The 17,413-nt window shown below is 37.6% G+C and overlaps 1 protein-coding gene across 2 annotated transcripts in view; it reads left to right on the plus strand.

Moving 5' to 3' along the window:
- The window catches only part of LOC148358604 (ATP-binding cassette subfamily G member 4-like), a 35,860-nt gene extending 25,254 nt beyond the window's left edge, over positions 1-10,606 (plus strand). The window contains exons 8-15 of one of the 2 annotated variants that reach the window (XM_088345105.1): positions 125-239; positions 312-454; positions 3,290-3,388; positions 3,469-3,637; positions 3,755-3,855; positions 5,744-5,902; positions 5,966-6,084; positions 7,750-10,606. In XM_088345105.1, the coding sequence (XP_088201231.1) occupies positions 125-239; positions 312-454; positions 3,290-3,388; positions 3,469-3,637; positions 3,755-3,855; positions 5,744-5,902; positions 5,966-6,084; positions 7,750-7,975 (1,131 nt within the window). In that variant the 3' untranslated portion in view covers positions 7,976-10,606. The remainder of the gene's footprint in view (positions 1-124; positions 240-311; positions 455-3,289; positions 3,389-3,468; positions 3,638-3,754; positions 3,856-5,743; positions 5,903-5,965; positions 6,085-7,749) is intronic. The other variant, XM_088345106.1, reaches the window with a different exon arrangement.
- The last annotated feature ends 6,807 nt before the right edge of the window (positions 10,607-17,413 follow it).

A 17,413-nucleotide genomic window follows, 5' to 3' on the forward strand; every position in this document is an offset into this window, starting at 1 on the left:
TGTTCTCCTGTTACGGTTCTTGACACACACAAGCAATCACTGTTGTTTTCGGTTTGTTGACTTATTTTCACTCTGATTAAACGAGTATAATAAATGATATGAATAAATATGTCTCCTTCCACAGCTCTACATTCTCGGTCAGGGTCAATGTATCTACAAAGGCACAGGCTCACACCTCGTCCCTTATTTGAAGGGACTGGGACTTTACTGTCCTACCTACCATAACCCTGCAGACTTTAGTAAGTTAACTTTTACTCCATTCGAGGTTTACCAAACCTTTTAATAACTTGTTCTTTTTGTATGCAATTCAGTTATTGAAGTGGCGTCAGGGGAATATGGCGATCTGAACACAATTTTGTTTGAGGCGGTCAAAGGCGGACTATGTGCCTTGGAAGAGAAGACCAACCAGTGTGGCAGTAATGGCTCAGTCGTCCACACAACAGAACACTCAAAGGTGGGCAAGAAATCGAATAAATCTTAAGAGTGTAAATCAAAGAGTGGAACATTTAAAGCCTTTTCATTCAATCACTGGGTCCTATTTTTGTAATTCTTGTATTTGTGTGCCAAGTCCATTTAAGTTTAAAGTGTTTTCCAATTGGATTATCACGTTTGTTCATGATAAGCTAACAAATGTCAATTTTAGACCAACTTAAACCAAGTCCAACTTGTAACAGAGTTGAATTTCCATTTTTCTCTTTGGTATATCTTAGTAGGTGGTTTTCAATTTTTTAATTTCAAATAAATGACTCATGTCACAATATTGTAAAATGTTACTACACGTATAGCTATAGTTATATACGTTTTGCTGATATATCCAAATGACCATTTATACAAACACATTTTTCATTTAGTTGTAGTTACGTAATATACTTCAGGATTATCTATTTATTTGAGTGAAGTATTGACTTCAGAATGTGTTTATTTGATGTCTCATTCGGTTATTGTGCATTCTTTGCAATGTTTAAGTGATCTGGTTTGTGGATAGACATAGAACACTCACAAATTCCAATAAGTCAGCTTATTTGCCCACGGTTGAAAATAAGGACATTTGGTAAATTTCCACTATGTTAAGGGGCTGTTCTTTCAAACCACCACAGTTTTTTTGTGCTGGTCTTCTGGACAAAGCCAGAATCTATTCTTTTATTTTTTTTAAAATGTTTTTTCATTTTGTTTTTTGTTTTTTTGTTGTATGTTATTTCATCGTAGTAAAAAAACCTACATGGGCCTACTACATTTCAGCGTTTTCCCCCTACAGTAGCAGAATAGCATGCACGGAGGAGACAGACACATTTCCTTCAAAGAAGTATAATCGAACACTAGGAGAACTATATCCTTCAATTTCCACATCAGGTGTCTCAAACTCAATTTACTTGGGGGCCACTGAACCCAGGGTCTGGGTAAGGTAGAGCTAAATCGGGGTTTTCACAAAAAATGTTCTGATAAAAACATTCCACTGTACTCAAATATTGTTTTTTGAAATCCCCAACACAAAACTGATCTAAAAGCTAAAAGAACAAAACAAAAATAAATTAAAAATGAATATGAATATAAATCAATCAATTAGTCGTACATCTATCCATAATCTGCCAGGGCTGCACTTAAAAGGGACAATGTGTATTATTCAATGCCTCCTAGTGGTTAAAAATGTAATTCAAAAAAGAGAATATTGATCGAAATAATCAGCAAAAAGGCATAACTTATCATATAGATGTGCTTTTTTAAAAATAGAAACAAAATAACACTCGTAGGTCGAGAAATTTCTATTCATTTTAATGTACATGAGCCTTACCTCGAGCAATATGACATAGATCTTCGCCATCTTGCTTATACTGTTACCAGAAAAAACAAAAACCTAGCGAAGGGCCGGGCAAAAAAAATAGAAAAAAAATGGTGCTTTATGGTCACTTTGCGTCTCTGTAGTTTGTCATGTCAGCCTTTTACAAAATTTAGCTACTACTATTGGTCGACTAATACACACTGCCTTTCCTATTGAGCGGACCCTCAAACTATCATCCCGAGGGCTGCAATTGGCCCCTGAGCTGTGAGTTTGAGACATCTGCTCTACATTATACACAAATAAATATCATTATCATTTTTTGAATATAAATTCTCTTGACCTCCAGGGCACAAACTTACTTTTCTATCCAAGTTAGTGTAGAAAAACAAAAACAGAAACTTCATTCATGTACACATTTAGGTTACACTTTGTCTGGACTTGTATTGCACATAAAAAAAGAGCTCGGAACTTTAATCAACTAACTGGAAAATCAAATTTAAACTAAAAAAAAACTAGCTGAACAGTTAAAAAAAAAACTTACATTACATTAAGCACTTACATTTGACATACATTAATGCAGAATATAACCAGTTGGGAGTGAAAAGACACTTCTGAGCGCTTTGAACTGTATGTTATAGAACCAGTATGCATAGCAATGTTAAATATATGTATTTTGTTGGAGGACTAATGCTTAATTTGGACCCTTTGCTGCTCTGAAAACGTACTTATATTATACCTACCTGTGGTATGAGACGTCTTATAACTTATTGAAGATGTTTGCAAAGAAATTCATAACACTCGGCTTCTTTGGGTGTTATATCGTGCCCTCTAGTGGTAAAAATAAGTCATTAATAAAAAAAAAAACACAAACAGGACTTGTGTATTATGTAGCGCATCCTAGTGGTGAAAACGTCAATTATTAAAAAAACAAAGAATATTTCAAAAACAAGCAAATACTTGAATGATCATCTCAACGTGCATTTTCTCAAAAACCCACATGTCAAGAATTTTAAACAATTATTATTCAATATTATAAAATGAGGCTCACTTAAAGGGAGCTGACATTATTGTCCACCATCTTGCTTCTACGGGTACGCCCAAAACCAAAAAGCTTGTCGGCTTCGTAGTACTATCAAACATACTTGTTAGTATTGTTGTTGTTGGTGTCTTTTATTCTGAACAAGCATTACAAGTAGTTCAAGGCTTCCTGATTATTGTCAAACAATTTCTCAAAATAAAAACATGTAGGAATAGAAAAACAAATGAGTAAGCTACATAACCAGAAAACAAAGGAAGAGAAAACAAAAAACATTCAGAAAGAAGTGAGAAAAGGCATATATTTTCTATGAACTGTGAATGTGTCAATATTTGCATGGCTTGAAACGTCTTTCAAGACATAGCCATCTTTGGGCTACCGTAGTGTGACTTTTTCTCGTCCATTAGTGCCAAATGATTACATACTGTCACTTTAACACTGTAATTCTGGTTTAATCTTCTTTTGATTTTCCTCAGGTTCCCAGACACATCGAGAAACATACTTTTGCCACCAGCACACTAACACAGTTTTGCATTCTCTTCAAGAGAACCTTTATAACCATTTGTCGGGACCAGGTAACCGATTTTGCACACATTTTGCATCAAAATACCGTTATCGTAGACATAGCACACAATAAAAGTTTTTCCGATTTCAGATTTTGACCCACCTCAGACTGATGTGCCACATCTTCATAGGTGTGTTGATAGGCTTGCTGTATCTCAACATTGGTAACGATGCCAGCAAGGTGCTTAACAACACTGGATTTCTCTTCTTCTCGATGCTTTTCATAATGTTTGGAGCTCTCATGCCGACCGTGTTAACCTGTGAGTAGGAAATAAAAGTGCCACGTCAGCGGTTTTGTCACTGTCAATCCATATACATGTTTCTGGTTTTTCAGTTGTTTTGGAGTTTCAGACAATACACACTCTCTTGTTTTTCAGTTCCTTTGGAGATGTCGGTGTTTCTGAGGGAGCATCTGAACTACTGGTACAGCCTTAAAGCCTATTATCTGGCCAAGACCATGGCGGACATTCCGTTTCAAGTGGGTTGGGTTTTAGATGAAATAAAGCAAATATCCATTTTAGTATACAGTAGAATGCAAGATTTGCCAATCTTTTGAAGATAAGATAATGCCAAGAAACTACCAGATTAAAATGATTAATGGTTTTGTTAGTGATATAAATATCTGTTATAAACAGCCGAGCACAATCCAGTTTAAACAGCATCAGGATAGGTGAGCAGAATTCACTGTGACAGACATTTCACAATTGAGGCATGAGGTTGCCCACAAGGACCACATGAAGAACCTGAATAATAGCTCTAAACATGGCTAACCGATTTTTGGACTTTCTAAAGGAATTCTATGAAAACGTTGGTTCAAAAATGTTGACATTGACAGATTTCTGAAAAACAACTGCAATTTTCTAGAGTCTTATCCTCTATTCCTTAATAATTGTTAGAAATCAGTAAATCAGTTTTGACTCTACATAGACTTAAAACTATATTTATAACACGTAAAGGTAATTTAGGAACACTGTTTTTTCAAATATTTATATCAAACCGGTTGCCTATTCAATCCCAAGTGTTTATTGTCATATGCACAGTAAATTACCTGCGAAATGAAATTCTTACTTTGCAGTCCACACAGTGGCCAGCGTAATAGAACTAAGAAACGAAATGCATTAATCATTACCCGAACAAGTACTGACAGTATGTATTGTAAAAAAACGACTTTTTAAATAGATGTATAAATATTATTTAATAAAACAATATTTGAGAGTGAAAGCAACAGTCAATTGGTAATTTTAAATGGCGAAATTGTGCACAGATATAAAAAGAAACCCATAACATTACGATCAATTATTTATCAAGTTGCAAAGAAGGTTGACAATATTAGAAAAATCTTATTATACTGCAAAAACAAAAACAGAAAAAACAGATTGGTTTTCCTGCACAACATTAATGAAACAAATAGGTTTGCTCGGTCATTGAATTTTCAACGTCATGTTCTAGTTTGCTGGGGTCATAACGTACAACCTCAATGCAATCAAATTACCTTCGAATAACACTTAATATGGAGGTATTTACTTGGTATCACACACACACACGCATTTTAAATTAAATCTATTAGCAGAGGAAGGAGCTCATATTTGTTAAGTTTTTTTTTTCATTTGGTGATACATATTGACTTTGATATGCAAGTAGGCAAAATATACCCTGTTAAAATTAAACTGCACTAATACATTCAAATTAGAATTGTCTTTATTGTCATTGATAGCAACAAAATTAAGTGTAAAAGACTTAAACACTGAAAGATAAGAAAAGTCAAGTTAAGCTATGTTTATTTGTGACGCACTTTATCACAAAGAGTCTCAAAGGGCTGCGCAGACCACAGAGTATTGTAAACCACAGACTATTATTACACCATCCCCTGATCTAAAACCTACGTGAGAGCAAGGAAAAACTCAAAAAGCTCAGCATGAGGAAAATGAAGAAACCTTGAAAATGGACCGCACCTGAGGTAATCCCCCTTCCAGGTGGATCAGGCTGCAATAGATGTTGCATTAACAAATACACAGATATAATCAACATGAAAATAAAACAATGAAGTCGTTGTACTGCAAATATCGCACTCTTATATACACACATACAGAGAAAATTAAACTAATCTTATCTGCATTACGCGAGTTAAGTAACTCGTCGAATGTAAATTGAACTGACTTTTGACGGATGTGCTTTTATTTCATATTAATATACTCTATTCACCTTATTCTTATATCCCTGATTACTAATATTTACAAAATATATTTTAAAAACACCTGAATAGAAGCAGCAATTACAACGGCATTCAAAGTCCTCTTGTACCAACAATACTACACTGTCCCTAATACGAAACTAACGAAATTCTGATGACTTAAATATTGTTTTAGGTGATCTGCCCCATCATGTACTGCACTATCGTGTACTGGATGACGGAGCAGCCCCCCGAGGCTAGTCGATATCTGCTTTTCATGGCGCTGTGCATTTGCACCGCTCTGGTTGCGCAATCGCTCGGCCTGCTAGTTGGCGCTGCTTCCGCCTCGCCGCAGGTACTGTACTTGTAAAAAAATTAACTTATTAGAAATATTTTGAATGTAAATGTTTCTCCATAGGTGGCCACGTTTATTGGACCAATCACAGCCATCCCAGTGCTGCTTTTCTCTGGATTTTTTGTTACTTTTAACACGATTCCAAAGTACCTCCGGTGGAGCTCTTATCTGTCATATGTCAGGTGCGTTTGGAGTCAATGTCGGCATCAGATCACTAAAATTGTCACTCACCTATACACACTGATAGTGGCAGGCACTGACAATTTTCAACACATTATATATCAGGTTAGCGATGGATAAAAAGTAGAAAGTGTCCTTAAAAAGTTGAAAGTGATATCGTTTCTCTAGATTCACTCAATTATGTATGTGTTAACAATGCCCAACTGATCTCAAAAAAGCCCTTATGCTTATTTTCCACTGCACCTCTCTACTTTTATCATACTTTTAGTAGAGCTGTTCGCGGGGGAACACATTAGGTTCGTGGAATGGGGGCTGGGGTTGGTACTAGAGAGTGACATCATGCTCATCCCCAGAGCTTTTTTTCATTCCCGTTTCTTGGTGTTGCATGAAAAGGGTGAAAGTAAGGAAAGACATGCTTCTAGTATAGGGTTGGGTAGGGTTACTTTAACTTGGTTACTTTCAATTACTTTTGGATTACTCCAATACCAAATATGCTAATAAAAGACAAAAGAAACTAAATATGAATAAAATTATGACTCACAACACGTGGTAAGCTTTCTCTCCTGGCTTTGATCTCTTTGATTTTCGGCAAAACTAACATAAAATGCGACAGAAACTAAATGAAAATAAATCCAAATAGCTTGCCAACATCATTTTGGCCATTCCATGTGTTCCGTTACTCCCCAAGCCTGCACAAAATTTAGTAACTTTATTCTTATTTAGTTTCTTTTTTTCTTTTATTAGCATATTTGGTATTGGAGTAATCCATAAGTAATTGAAAGTAATCCAGTTAAAGTAACCCTACCCAACCCTGTTCTAGTAGAGTCCAGACGCTAACCCGAAAACCAAGAAAGATGAAAAAGTTTATTAAGTGCAGTTAAGAAATGCACATACTTGCACGCACATCATGATTGAGCTGACAGAGGCAGCAATGATGACACTAGCCAGGAGATGGTAGCAGAGAGTAATAAAGTCCCAAATTCCAAACAAAGAGACTAACAACATTATGCATTTTCAAATGTTATGTCTTAAAATTATTGCAATAATATACAAATGAACACGTGGAACCATTTTGTGAATTTCCCTGCGGGGATGAATAAAGTATCTATCTATCTATCTATCTAAATCTCCCCTTTTTACACAACCCTCTTTTAGACATTATTATTGTGTAGTGCAAAGGGCCTGTTTCAAATATTATCCAAACGCCAACCTAACCCCCCCCAAAAAAGATGAAAAAAGAAGGATTTATCCGAGCGCGTCTAAGAAATGAATGAGGTGACTGAGGCCACGGTCATGACATTAAGCTAAGAGACGTCCGGAAAGAGTAACAAATCTTCGAATTTTGGTCAGGACCTTTAAACAGTCATTTCATTCATTTGACATACCATTCAATTACATTTATTTATATTAATAAGTTACATCAGGCCCTTTAAGGAACGCTGTTACCCTAATGTGGCCCTTAGTGAAGATAAGTTTGACACCCCTGCAGTACATTTTCTGTGTCCTGGCATTTCATTTTAAACCCTTTTTCTTTGAATGAACACGTCCAAACTCCCAAGTGGGACACTCATTCAATCCTATACAATACAATGACTCCAAAATAATAATTTTGTGTGTGTGTGTTTACCTTGAAGCCGTAATTTAACGTAAAAACTGGTCTCCCACAGGTATGGTTTCGAAGGCGTGATTCTGTCCATTTATGGAATGAATCGTTCAGAGCTGGAGTGTCCAAGCAACGCCTGTCGCTTTCAACAGCCCCAGGAAGTTCTTCAGCTCTTGGACGTCGAGAACGCAAAACTTTATATTGATTTCAGCCTCTTGGGGGCTTTCTTCATCGTCCTGCGGCTGGTCACCTACTTTGTTCTGCGCTTTAAGATCATGGCTGAGCGGTAGCCTGTTTTAGAGAAGGTTTTTTTTTTTGTGCTATTGACATTCCAGACTTATTGTTTGACCATGAACTTGTATTACCTCAACATACAGCCATATACTTCTGTTTTCTACTGGGAACTCTGGAGAGAGCATAAACATATTGCTAACAGAAACATAGGTTGTGCACAATCACAGTTTCCACACTAGATACACTGGAGCTCAAAACTGGAGAACAGCTTATAAAAAAATGAAATCATTTGGAAATAATCCAATCTTGACAGTTCCACAGTTAAGTACATTTCTTTGTGTCTCTACCATGGTACTACTACAGCACATTTTTCACAAAATGACTAAAGGCATTTCACTGACCATAATTTCAGAACACACTGATCAAATTTAGTAAACAAGAATGACTTTTAAATGAAAAGAAAACAGTCAGCAGTTAGTGAGAAGTGCCTCTGCTGTGAATGACTTTATCACATCTGCGGCCACAGGATAGCATTTTTATCTCACACTGCTTTGGTGGGATATTGGTCCATTCTTCTTCCAGCCTCCTACTCAGTTCAGTGATTGTCGTGTGTTTCCTGACCATAACTTTGTCATCAAGGTTTTTCGAGAGGTTCTCTATTGGGTTGAGGTCAAGTCCGTGCCATTAATTAAATGTTTTCACCTTTAAGGATTTTTTTTTACCCGTTTTGCTGTGTGACATGGATCATTGCCTTGCATAAGGACTGCAGGCTGATTGTACGTTGAACGCAAGTAAGGAACCATGTGCTGTTACGGAAGGTTCTGATGAGGAAGCTGTACAAAAGGTCCAACTCCTCCTGCAGAACACATTCCCCCAACCATGATACTTCCTCCTCCACCTTTAACAGACGTTTTTACACACTTTGAGTTTAGTCTCTTTTCCTATGTGTCGCTTCCCATCAGACCCAAATGCATTATATTTGCTTTCATCACTGAAGTGAACTCTTGAATAGTTCTCCTCTGTCCATACAACATGCTCATCTGCAAACCTTAGTCTAGCTTTTTGATTTATTTATTTTTTACTAATGAGAGGTTTAATCACTGCAGTGTCCAAATATTCTTAAACATTGAGACAGATCCTTACGCTCAGCACTGAACTGGCAAGCAATTCCAGCTTAAATGTTGAAACGATTACCCATTGACATCCTCTGAAGTGAACCGTCCTCTCTTGCATTTTTCTTCCGTGGACGACCAGCCTTCTTGGACGACTTGAATGAATTTATAGTTTTGTAAAGATTACGTATTCTTGAAATCACAGATTTGGAACAATCATCTTGTCTTGCTATGGCTGATAGGGTTATCCTTTTCGTTTGAATCTGGACAACCTGCTGACGGAGGCTTTTCGTCACTTCAGAACGGCCCGCCATCTTGCAAAGTCAGTGAAACTAGCAGTTAGAATGCCAGTTAAATAGGGGTTGATAAATAATCAAGGAAATTAGCACTATGTGCTACATCAGCACCATTAAGAGGCAGATACCTGATCGTGTTCTCTAATTTTGATCAGTGCATCTTTGGCAAAATACAGTTTTTTTGTTGAAATACCTTAACCGTTTCGAGGAAAAGTGCTGTATTAGCATGGTATAGACACAACAAAATGCCCCCAAACTGTTGAACAGTCAAGATAGTATTATTTCAAAATGATTCAATTATTTATAAGTTGTTCTTTAATTTTGATCTCCAGTGTACAAAGTACCATAAATAAGTGATTCTCAACTGGTCGGACCTCAGGACCCAACATCCCACTCTAATTACAAGCCGTGAACTAAAAAAAGAAAATTTGTCCTCTTCAGAAATGTATTGAATGAAAGGACTGTGTAATTTAAACCACAGATAGCAGTCATATTTAAAAGAATAAGAAAATACCTAGCAAAACTAAAGTGACTAAAATCAAATATTATTCACTTTACTGCTCAATTAGCTGCATTTTTAATGAAATTCAAAACAATTCACTTTAGTGGCTTTGTCTTCAATAAAATCCATACTATGTATGTACTATGTATGTATTTTATTCTCCACTGTGTCTGCGCGTAGCCATAATCAACACGTGTAAACAACATATTTTGGTCTTCTTCTGTGGAAATGAAATGGGAGGTCAACTTGCCTTTGCAGGGAATTCTCACTGACTGTTAAGAGATTTAAATGACCCTTAGTTATTTTGAGCATTATTTTGCCAAGGCAAAGGCCAGTGACCCACTTCTAGGTCCCGACCTACCAGTTGAGAAATACTGACATAAACATAGTTGAAGTCTGTTTTAATACAGCTTTAGGAACTGTTATTATGCTAGATGGACTGCTTTTTTTGTGTTTATTGAATGACTGTAGTATAGTGCTCACTGATTTTATACTTACATTTTTTTGTTTATAATTATCTTTATTGTTCTTTATGCACTAACACATGTGTATTTAAAATAGAAAAAAATGAGTGTGCTTTTGTTTATTTTGTGTCTGCAGAACCTCCAATTATATCAGGATATAAAAAGCGGTCATGTTTGGTGCTAAAGTTTATGATCATGATGGAGAATGTAATGCACCTCAACTCCAAAACTGGAAACCAACAGTTTTTTACTCAATCAACCTTTTTTTGTTTTTTTATGTTGTATATTTTCCCCCCTAGCTAGCTTACACAATACCAATCATTTTGAAAAAAAAAAATAAAGAATTATTCGACTAATGAAAAGTAATGTTTTGATTCATTCATCCTCACTCTTATTTAGAAGCATGCAACAATGTGGCAATCTGTTTTAAATCAATACATTAAATCAAGGAAAAATATCAAATATAGTTGTCATCGTCTCAAGATTTGGCAAGCTACCATCCCCTAGAGGGCGCCAGCAGGCAGACAAATCGGTCTGGAAACCTGTTGCTTATTACTTGCACCTAGAGGTAAAATCGGGCCTAAAAATCCAGCACGTATGTTAAAAATGCCCAGCCCAGCCCGAGCCCAAAAAATTAAATTCATTTGAGGGGCTTAGAACGAATACATTTTTCAACTTGTTATCTGAATATGACATCATCACAAAGTAACTCGTACCTGGAACGCAATTACCCATCCATCTTGCGCACCGCTTATCCTCAGTAGGGTCGCGGGGCTGCTGGAGCCCATTCCAGTCATCTTCAGGCAATGGGCAGGGGACACCCTGGACTCGTTGCCAGCCAGTCGCAGGGCGCACAGGGACAGACAACTCACCCGCTCATTTACACCTAGGGACAATTTGAACTGGCCAATTAACCTGACATGCAGGTTTTTGGGATGTGCCCGGAGAAACTCCACCTGGGGAGCCTGCAATAGCTGGACTTGAACCCCGAACCTCTGCACCGTGGGACCACCCAGCCGCCACGCCGCCCCAACTATAACATAAAATACTCAAATCAGGAGGTCAGCGTATATGTGCATATTTGACTGTGTGTCACCAGTAGCGAATGGTAGGCAATGGGTGGGCAGTGGGCGTGGCTTACACAGGAACGACTAACCAAAGGGAAATCAATAGGAAAATGTGAGCACAGAATTTACGGTAAAAGTGTGCTGGATTTTGGTATTCTTATTTGTAGTACATGCTGCTTGGAGAGAAAAAAATATGTTTTGGACAGTATCCAGAAATGGAGAATGAAATATTTGAGTGCTTTTAAGCCTATAGGCAAAATGTCACGGTTGCCATGGCGCCCAGTTGGTCCCAGCCGGGTGGCGCCGGGTTCTGTCGCGGTTGCCATCGCACCCAATTGGCCCCGCCCATGGACACGGGCTGAGACGCGTTGACTGATTGCTCCTTGGGAGTACTTAAACGCGGTCCTTTGAGCCGTTAGTTGTCTGAGCGTCTGTGGAACTTCTGCAAGACTCCTGTTAAACTCTCTGAAATGCCTAGTCTGTGAATTTGCCTGCGTTTGATCCTGTTTTATTTTTGGCCTGATTTGTTTGATTTTTACCACTCTTTTGTTTGGATTTCAATCCACTTCTGCGACCATCGATCCCCAGATCGAGTGTGGGCGCATTACTCCTCTTGTTTTGTGAGTACGTTACGCGATTGGGTTCTCAATCCTGTTTCCTGCCCTCATTCGTGACATGGACATGGAATGTCTTGGATAAGTTCATTTGCACAGGCCAAGAAATATAAAGGCTGCACTGCTTCCACAGATTGGTGTACACGTTTTTTCCATTATTTTATTAAGTGACTATTTTAAAACAGTTTTAGTGGCTGGCTTCTCTCCGAGTATATAAGGTACTTTATAATTAGATAGTTACCAGATAGTTACTTTCAGAGTAAATGCAGTAATGCAGATTTGGGATGCATCACTGAAGATAACCTTCATCCAATCATCAATAGTCTATGATTGCCTCTCCTTTAGCCCGTTGCAGTCTTGTTCTTTTGTGTTTAAGCATCAACGATGGTTTCCTTTTAGCCATCCTTTATGAAAATGCCATTTCCTTTAGGCAATTTTGCATAGTTCTGTCACATACATTAAATCCAACTTTCTCCCATTTCCTCTTTATTTGTCTTGTTGTGCATTTTCTGTTTTCAAGACATATGGCCTTTAGTGGTTCGTCTTGACGCCTACATGTCTTCCTTGGCCTACCAGTATGCTTGACTTTAACAACCTTCTCATGCTGATTGTACTTGGTCCAAATCTTTGATACAGCTGACTGTGAACAGCCCATATCTTTGGCAACCATACGAGTAGAGTTACGTTCTTCAAGAAGTTTAACAATCCTGTCTTTGGTCTCAAGACACATCACTCTTGTTGGAGCCATGATTCTTGCCAATCGACTAAATCCAAGAGCCCTCCAAGGTGTGATAACTGCACTGTTTTTAACTGCTGACGGGCATACTTGATCCAACCCAGATGCCCAATTGAAGAAACAAAATTGACTGGTTGAGTCCTAATTTTCTAATCAAAATGCACTGAATCCATATTTTCTTCCTCAGAATGAAGTGATTCCATATTTTTTTCCCTGCACTTGCTCTATAAAAGTTGCACTTTGGAATGACCTTACGATTGTTTAATGTTTGTGATCTGGATTTTTCCTACAGAATAAAATGTCTGAGTGGGGGCTTGCCCAAGACTGGTGATTCCATACTTTTCGCATTTCCCCCTCAAAATACAGCAGCCGTTTTTTTCCCCCGGCTTCTATGCAATTTGTTTCCACCCAATGCGACTCGCAACTGAAAAATTGTCCCACCCCTTCTCCAGTGCATCAAGTACCTTTTCGACGTACAATTTGTTCAGGCGTGGGCATGTCTTGAACGCAGTAAAAATTCCCTGCATCTAATAAACAGATGTCAAGCTCTTTTTTATTACATAAGGACGGAATGTATGACATGCGTAACTGACAGGCACCGATTTGATGAGCATAAATGATGTTGCTTGTAAATAAATACAATAAACGTATTCAAACCCATTATTATTGCATTGAAATATGAATGACTGTTTATGTTCCCCAAATAATCTATAAAGATGTAAAAATAAGACCAATTGAACTGTTGAAGGTACATTTGTTGTTGTTGTTGCTAAAAGAGCTGTTTTTGCTCTGTATTCCAAAAATGTTTGTTGAGTTTGACACGAGACTTGACTGAATAATAATCCACCCGCTTATCCTTATTCGAGTCTCGGCCATTAATTCATAAATGCAGTCACCTGACTCGCACGCAGTCGACTTTGGTTTAATTCCCACTCAAATCTACTTGAATTTTACATACCTGTCAAACTCCACTGCTCCCTTACAAACTGTCGTATTTTCCCTTACAAAATACAAAATAATCTTACACCATATTTTTTTTCAAACGTGTTTATTTATGTAGTTTAACATGTTATATTGCACATGTGTTTCGTTACATCATATATATTGTTAATTAACAATTTGTTGTGAGATCCTGAGTTGCTCGACATGAATGAGGTTTATTAGAAAAAAGTTAAAAAAAATTAAGTAGCTTGGACGTTCAGTGTAGAAGGAAAAAATACATGCAAATATAATTAGAATAATACATTTTCTTATTCAAATTATTAATTCATTTTCTGCCTTAAATTATTGTTGGTAATATACGGATTAAAGGGATAACCACAAACCTGTCTTTTTTCATTTTCTCCTTTTATACTTCCTTTTTTTTCTTAACTTCTTGATACAACATAATAATTCGTAATATAATGCATCAAAGCAAGTGAGCCGTTTGAGAGCCAGCTCTCTTTAATGAGTTGAGCCGAAAAACCCAGTTCTCTAAAAAGAGACGGACTTCCTTTCACTACATCAAACCGCTCGCTTCGTTTGCAAAAAAAAACAATACCATAGATACCGAGATAAAGGCTTCCGTGGCGAACTCGTTTGACTTGATTGATTTGCCGTTTCGTGATAGTCGGTGTGTACCAGATGGTAACCCATAATTGAAAAATTTGCGGTTTTCCGTACAGATTTTCTTGTACGTCGTACATGTCTTAAAATGCATAATAAAAGTACTTTGTACGGCAAAAACGTACAGGTTGACAGGCATGATTTTACGTACCTTGGGGCAGTGTTGGGCTCGTTGCTTTAAAAAAAAGTCATTAGTTATAGTAACCCACCACTTCTGCCAAAAAGTAAGTGAGTTAGTAACTGAAATACTCTATGGTCAAAGTAACTAGTTACCAGGGAAAGTAACTATTTCTGAAGTTGTATGTCTAATAATTACCAAACACCACAGTGACGTCTTTGACCGTCTCTGCGAAGATGGGTATTCCAACTATTTTTAGAGAACCGTTTTTTTCGGCTTGGCTCACTAAGCAGAGCCGGTACTTATGGATTCCAAACGGCTCTTTAGGTTGTTTTTGTTGCTTTAATTCCTACATTACCAGATATCATGTACCGTTATGCACAGAATCATTAAAAAAGGGGGGAAAATTAAGACATTTCCAATAACAGAAGGAATAAGAGAGGTAAAAGAAGAAAAAATAATAATCTTTGAATTTTTATTTAAACACTATCTATCTACCCTGGTAGACAGCAAGACAAAAACATACAAAGACAAAGAAAATAAAAAAAGAAAAAGAAAAAGTGGCAAAAAAACACATACAAAATTTTTTGGACCATGGCCAACCCAAATGCCCAAACACTCAAACAAGTTAAGCACCTCGGCACCCAAGTTGGTCATGCTTTCGTCCCTCCAGATGAAACGGGACACGTCGGCCATGTCACTTGGGTCGGAGTGACACAACACACTCCTCTGTTCAAAAGCAGGGTCTGACAACTTTCACTGGTTTACCCCTGCAGCATCATACAGGTGCCCTGCCCATCCCTTAGAAGGGAAACGTTTATCCAATGTGGTGCCATTGTATAAGGCTAAAGGTGATAAGTATGGATGTAGCAATTCAAGAGGTATCAGTTTGTTGTCTGTGCTGGAAATATTTATAAATGTACGAAAAAAAGATAAAATACAAATCAATGTTAACCTTTTTATGCTTAACAGCACGGAATCCCACCAAAAATGCACATTAACCAATCACAAGAGAAAAAAAGGTGTATCAGAAGAAACCAGCTGTTAATTGGTGGGTGGCAAGAGCCTTTCGTTCACTTCATAGAAGCGTCTCGTTTAGACATTCTTTTCGCGAACGACACAAATCGGGTGGCTCAGATTTTTTTGCAAAGCAGCCCTCATTCGCCTTTTCTTTCCACGCTTAGTAAATACTATATTCATAATTGCTATCTAACTATGTTGTAGTCACTTTTTTGAAGGATCCGAAAAGACGCGACTTAAACAACTCGGGGGAGAGAATTGCCAAACCAAGCGTTATAACAGCAGAAAAAGTAACTACTGGTAGTTAGATCACCCCGTTACTGAAAAAAATATAGCCATCACGCCACGGCCCTGTTTATAACGGTGTTATTCCCAACACTGCTTGTAAGTGACTGAAATACATTTTAAAGACTGTACACATATGGCCCAATCACAAAGGGTCATTGAATAATAATCAATTTTATGACTGACTCTACTTTTTTTCATGAAAATATTCTCACTTATGTAAAACAACGATTTTTCAACCCTGTTCATTCCCACTTCATATCGATTAGTACATCTACTCTATTTATCTAATCCAAACTACTTTATAAATCCCGATTTGTGTGTGTGTTTGTATGTGACTAATAGGCTGATTTTCGTGAAAATTTGCACAATTGTACTTTAGGCCTCTGTGACTGTCTTTAGCTATGTTTCATGTCAAGACACTACCAATTGATACCAACAAAATGGCTGAAAATCTCCTTTCCTGTGGTCTGCTTATCATGGGATATCGATCGCACTCTGGCGGCCAATTTGAGTACTGTAGCTCCCACCAACGACCATCCCAAGCAGCAGAATCCAATCTTCTATCAGCCCTGGGCATTTGTTCGCTTACATATTTTTACAGCCTAAATGTAAATAAGAATGAATTTACCACGCCATTAGATGTCGCTGTATTCTGTTGAGACTCAAAGTGACCAAAACGTACATTATTACTTTTGAAATGTAGAAAAATAGGAAGGGAAAAAAAAGATAAAATAGAAGGAAAAAAAAATAAGACAAAAAGTAAAACTCAAGAAAAGGGGAAAAGAAAAAAGAGCTAAAATAAATAAATGAAAAGAAAAGAAGAGAAAAATGCAGATTTTTTTTTTTACAGCGCTGTTTTTGTGGAAAACCATGTTTGGCCCAACCTCAATTGAGTTGGAGACTAAGGGCAGCTGATGTACCCGTGGACCTGTCCTGGAAATAGCTTGTTTGTGGTTAACTGAGTCTCTTCAACCCTACCTCCAAAAATCAACAGGGTTCAGTGCTTGGCCCCCTTCTTTTCAGCATTTACATGCTTCCATTAGGTGATATTATTCGCAAGTACAATATCAGCTTCCACTGCTACGCAGACGACACTCAACTATATCTTCCGTTGGAGGAATCTCCCACACTAAACTGTGGAAATTTGGAGGCCTGCCTCATAGAGATAAAAGAGTGGATGTCACTCAATTTCTTGCGTCTTAACTCTGAAAAGACCGAAATGTTAGTCATTGATCCATCTAAATGCCGTGACTAATTACTAGAACCGCTTTCTTCAATCTTCGTAACATTGCTAAAATCCGTTCAATACTGTCTCAGTCGGATGCGGAAATTATAATTCATGCGTTTGTTACCTCCCGTCTCGATTACTGTAATGCACTACTCTCTGGTCTCCCGAAGTCTAGAATCAAGTCTCTTCAGCTGGTACAAAATGCCGCAGCGAGGCTTTTAACTAGGACAAAAAAGTACGATCACATAACACCGATTTTGGCTAACCTGCATTGGCTCCCAGTTAGCCTTCGATGTGATTTCAAGGTTCTCTTAGTATTATACAAAATCATACATGGACTTGCTCCCTCTTATCTTTCAGATCTGATTTGCCCCTATGTCCCGGTCCGAAGCCTACGATCTGAGAGTGCCGGTCTTCTGGTGATCCCAAGTGCAAAGAAGTGTT

Source organism: Urocampus carinirostris, chromosome 10 (genome assembly GCF_059441175.1).
Source record: "Urocampus carinirostris isolate Australia breed hairy pipefish chromosome 10, RoL_Ucar_1.0, whole genome shotgun sequence".
Classification (NCBI taxonomy): Eukaryota; Metazoa; Chordata; class Actinopteri; order Syngnathiformes; family Syngnathidae; genus Urocampus; species Urocampus carinirostris.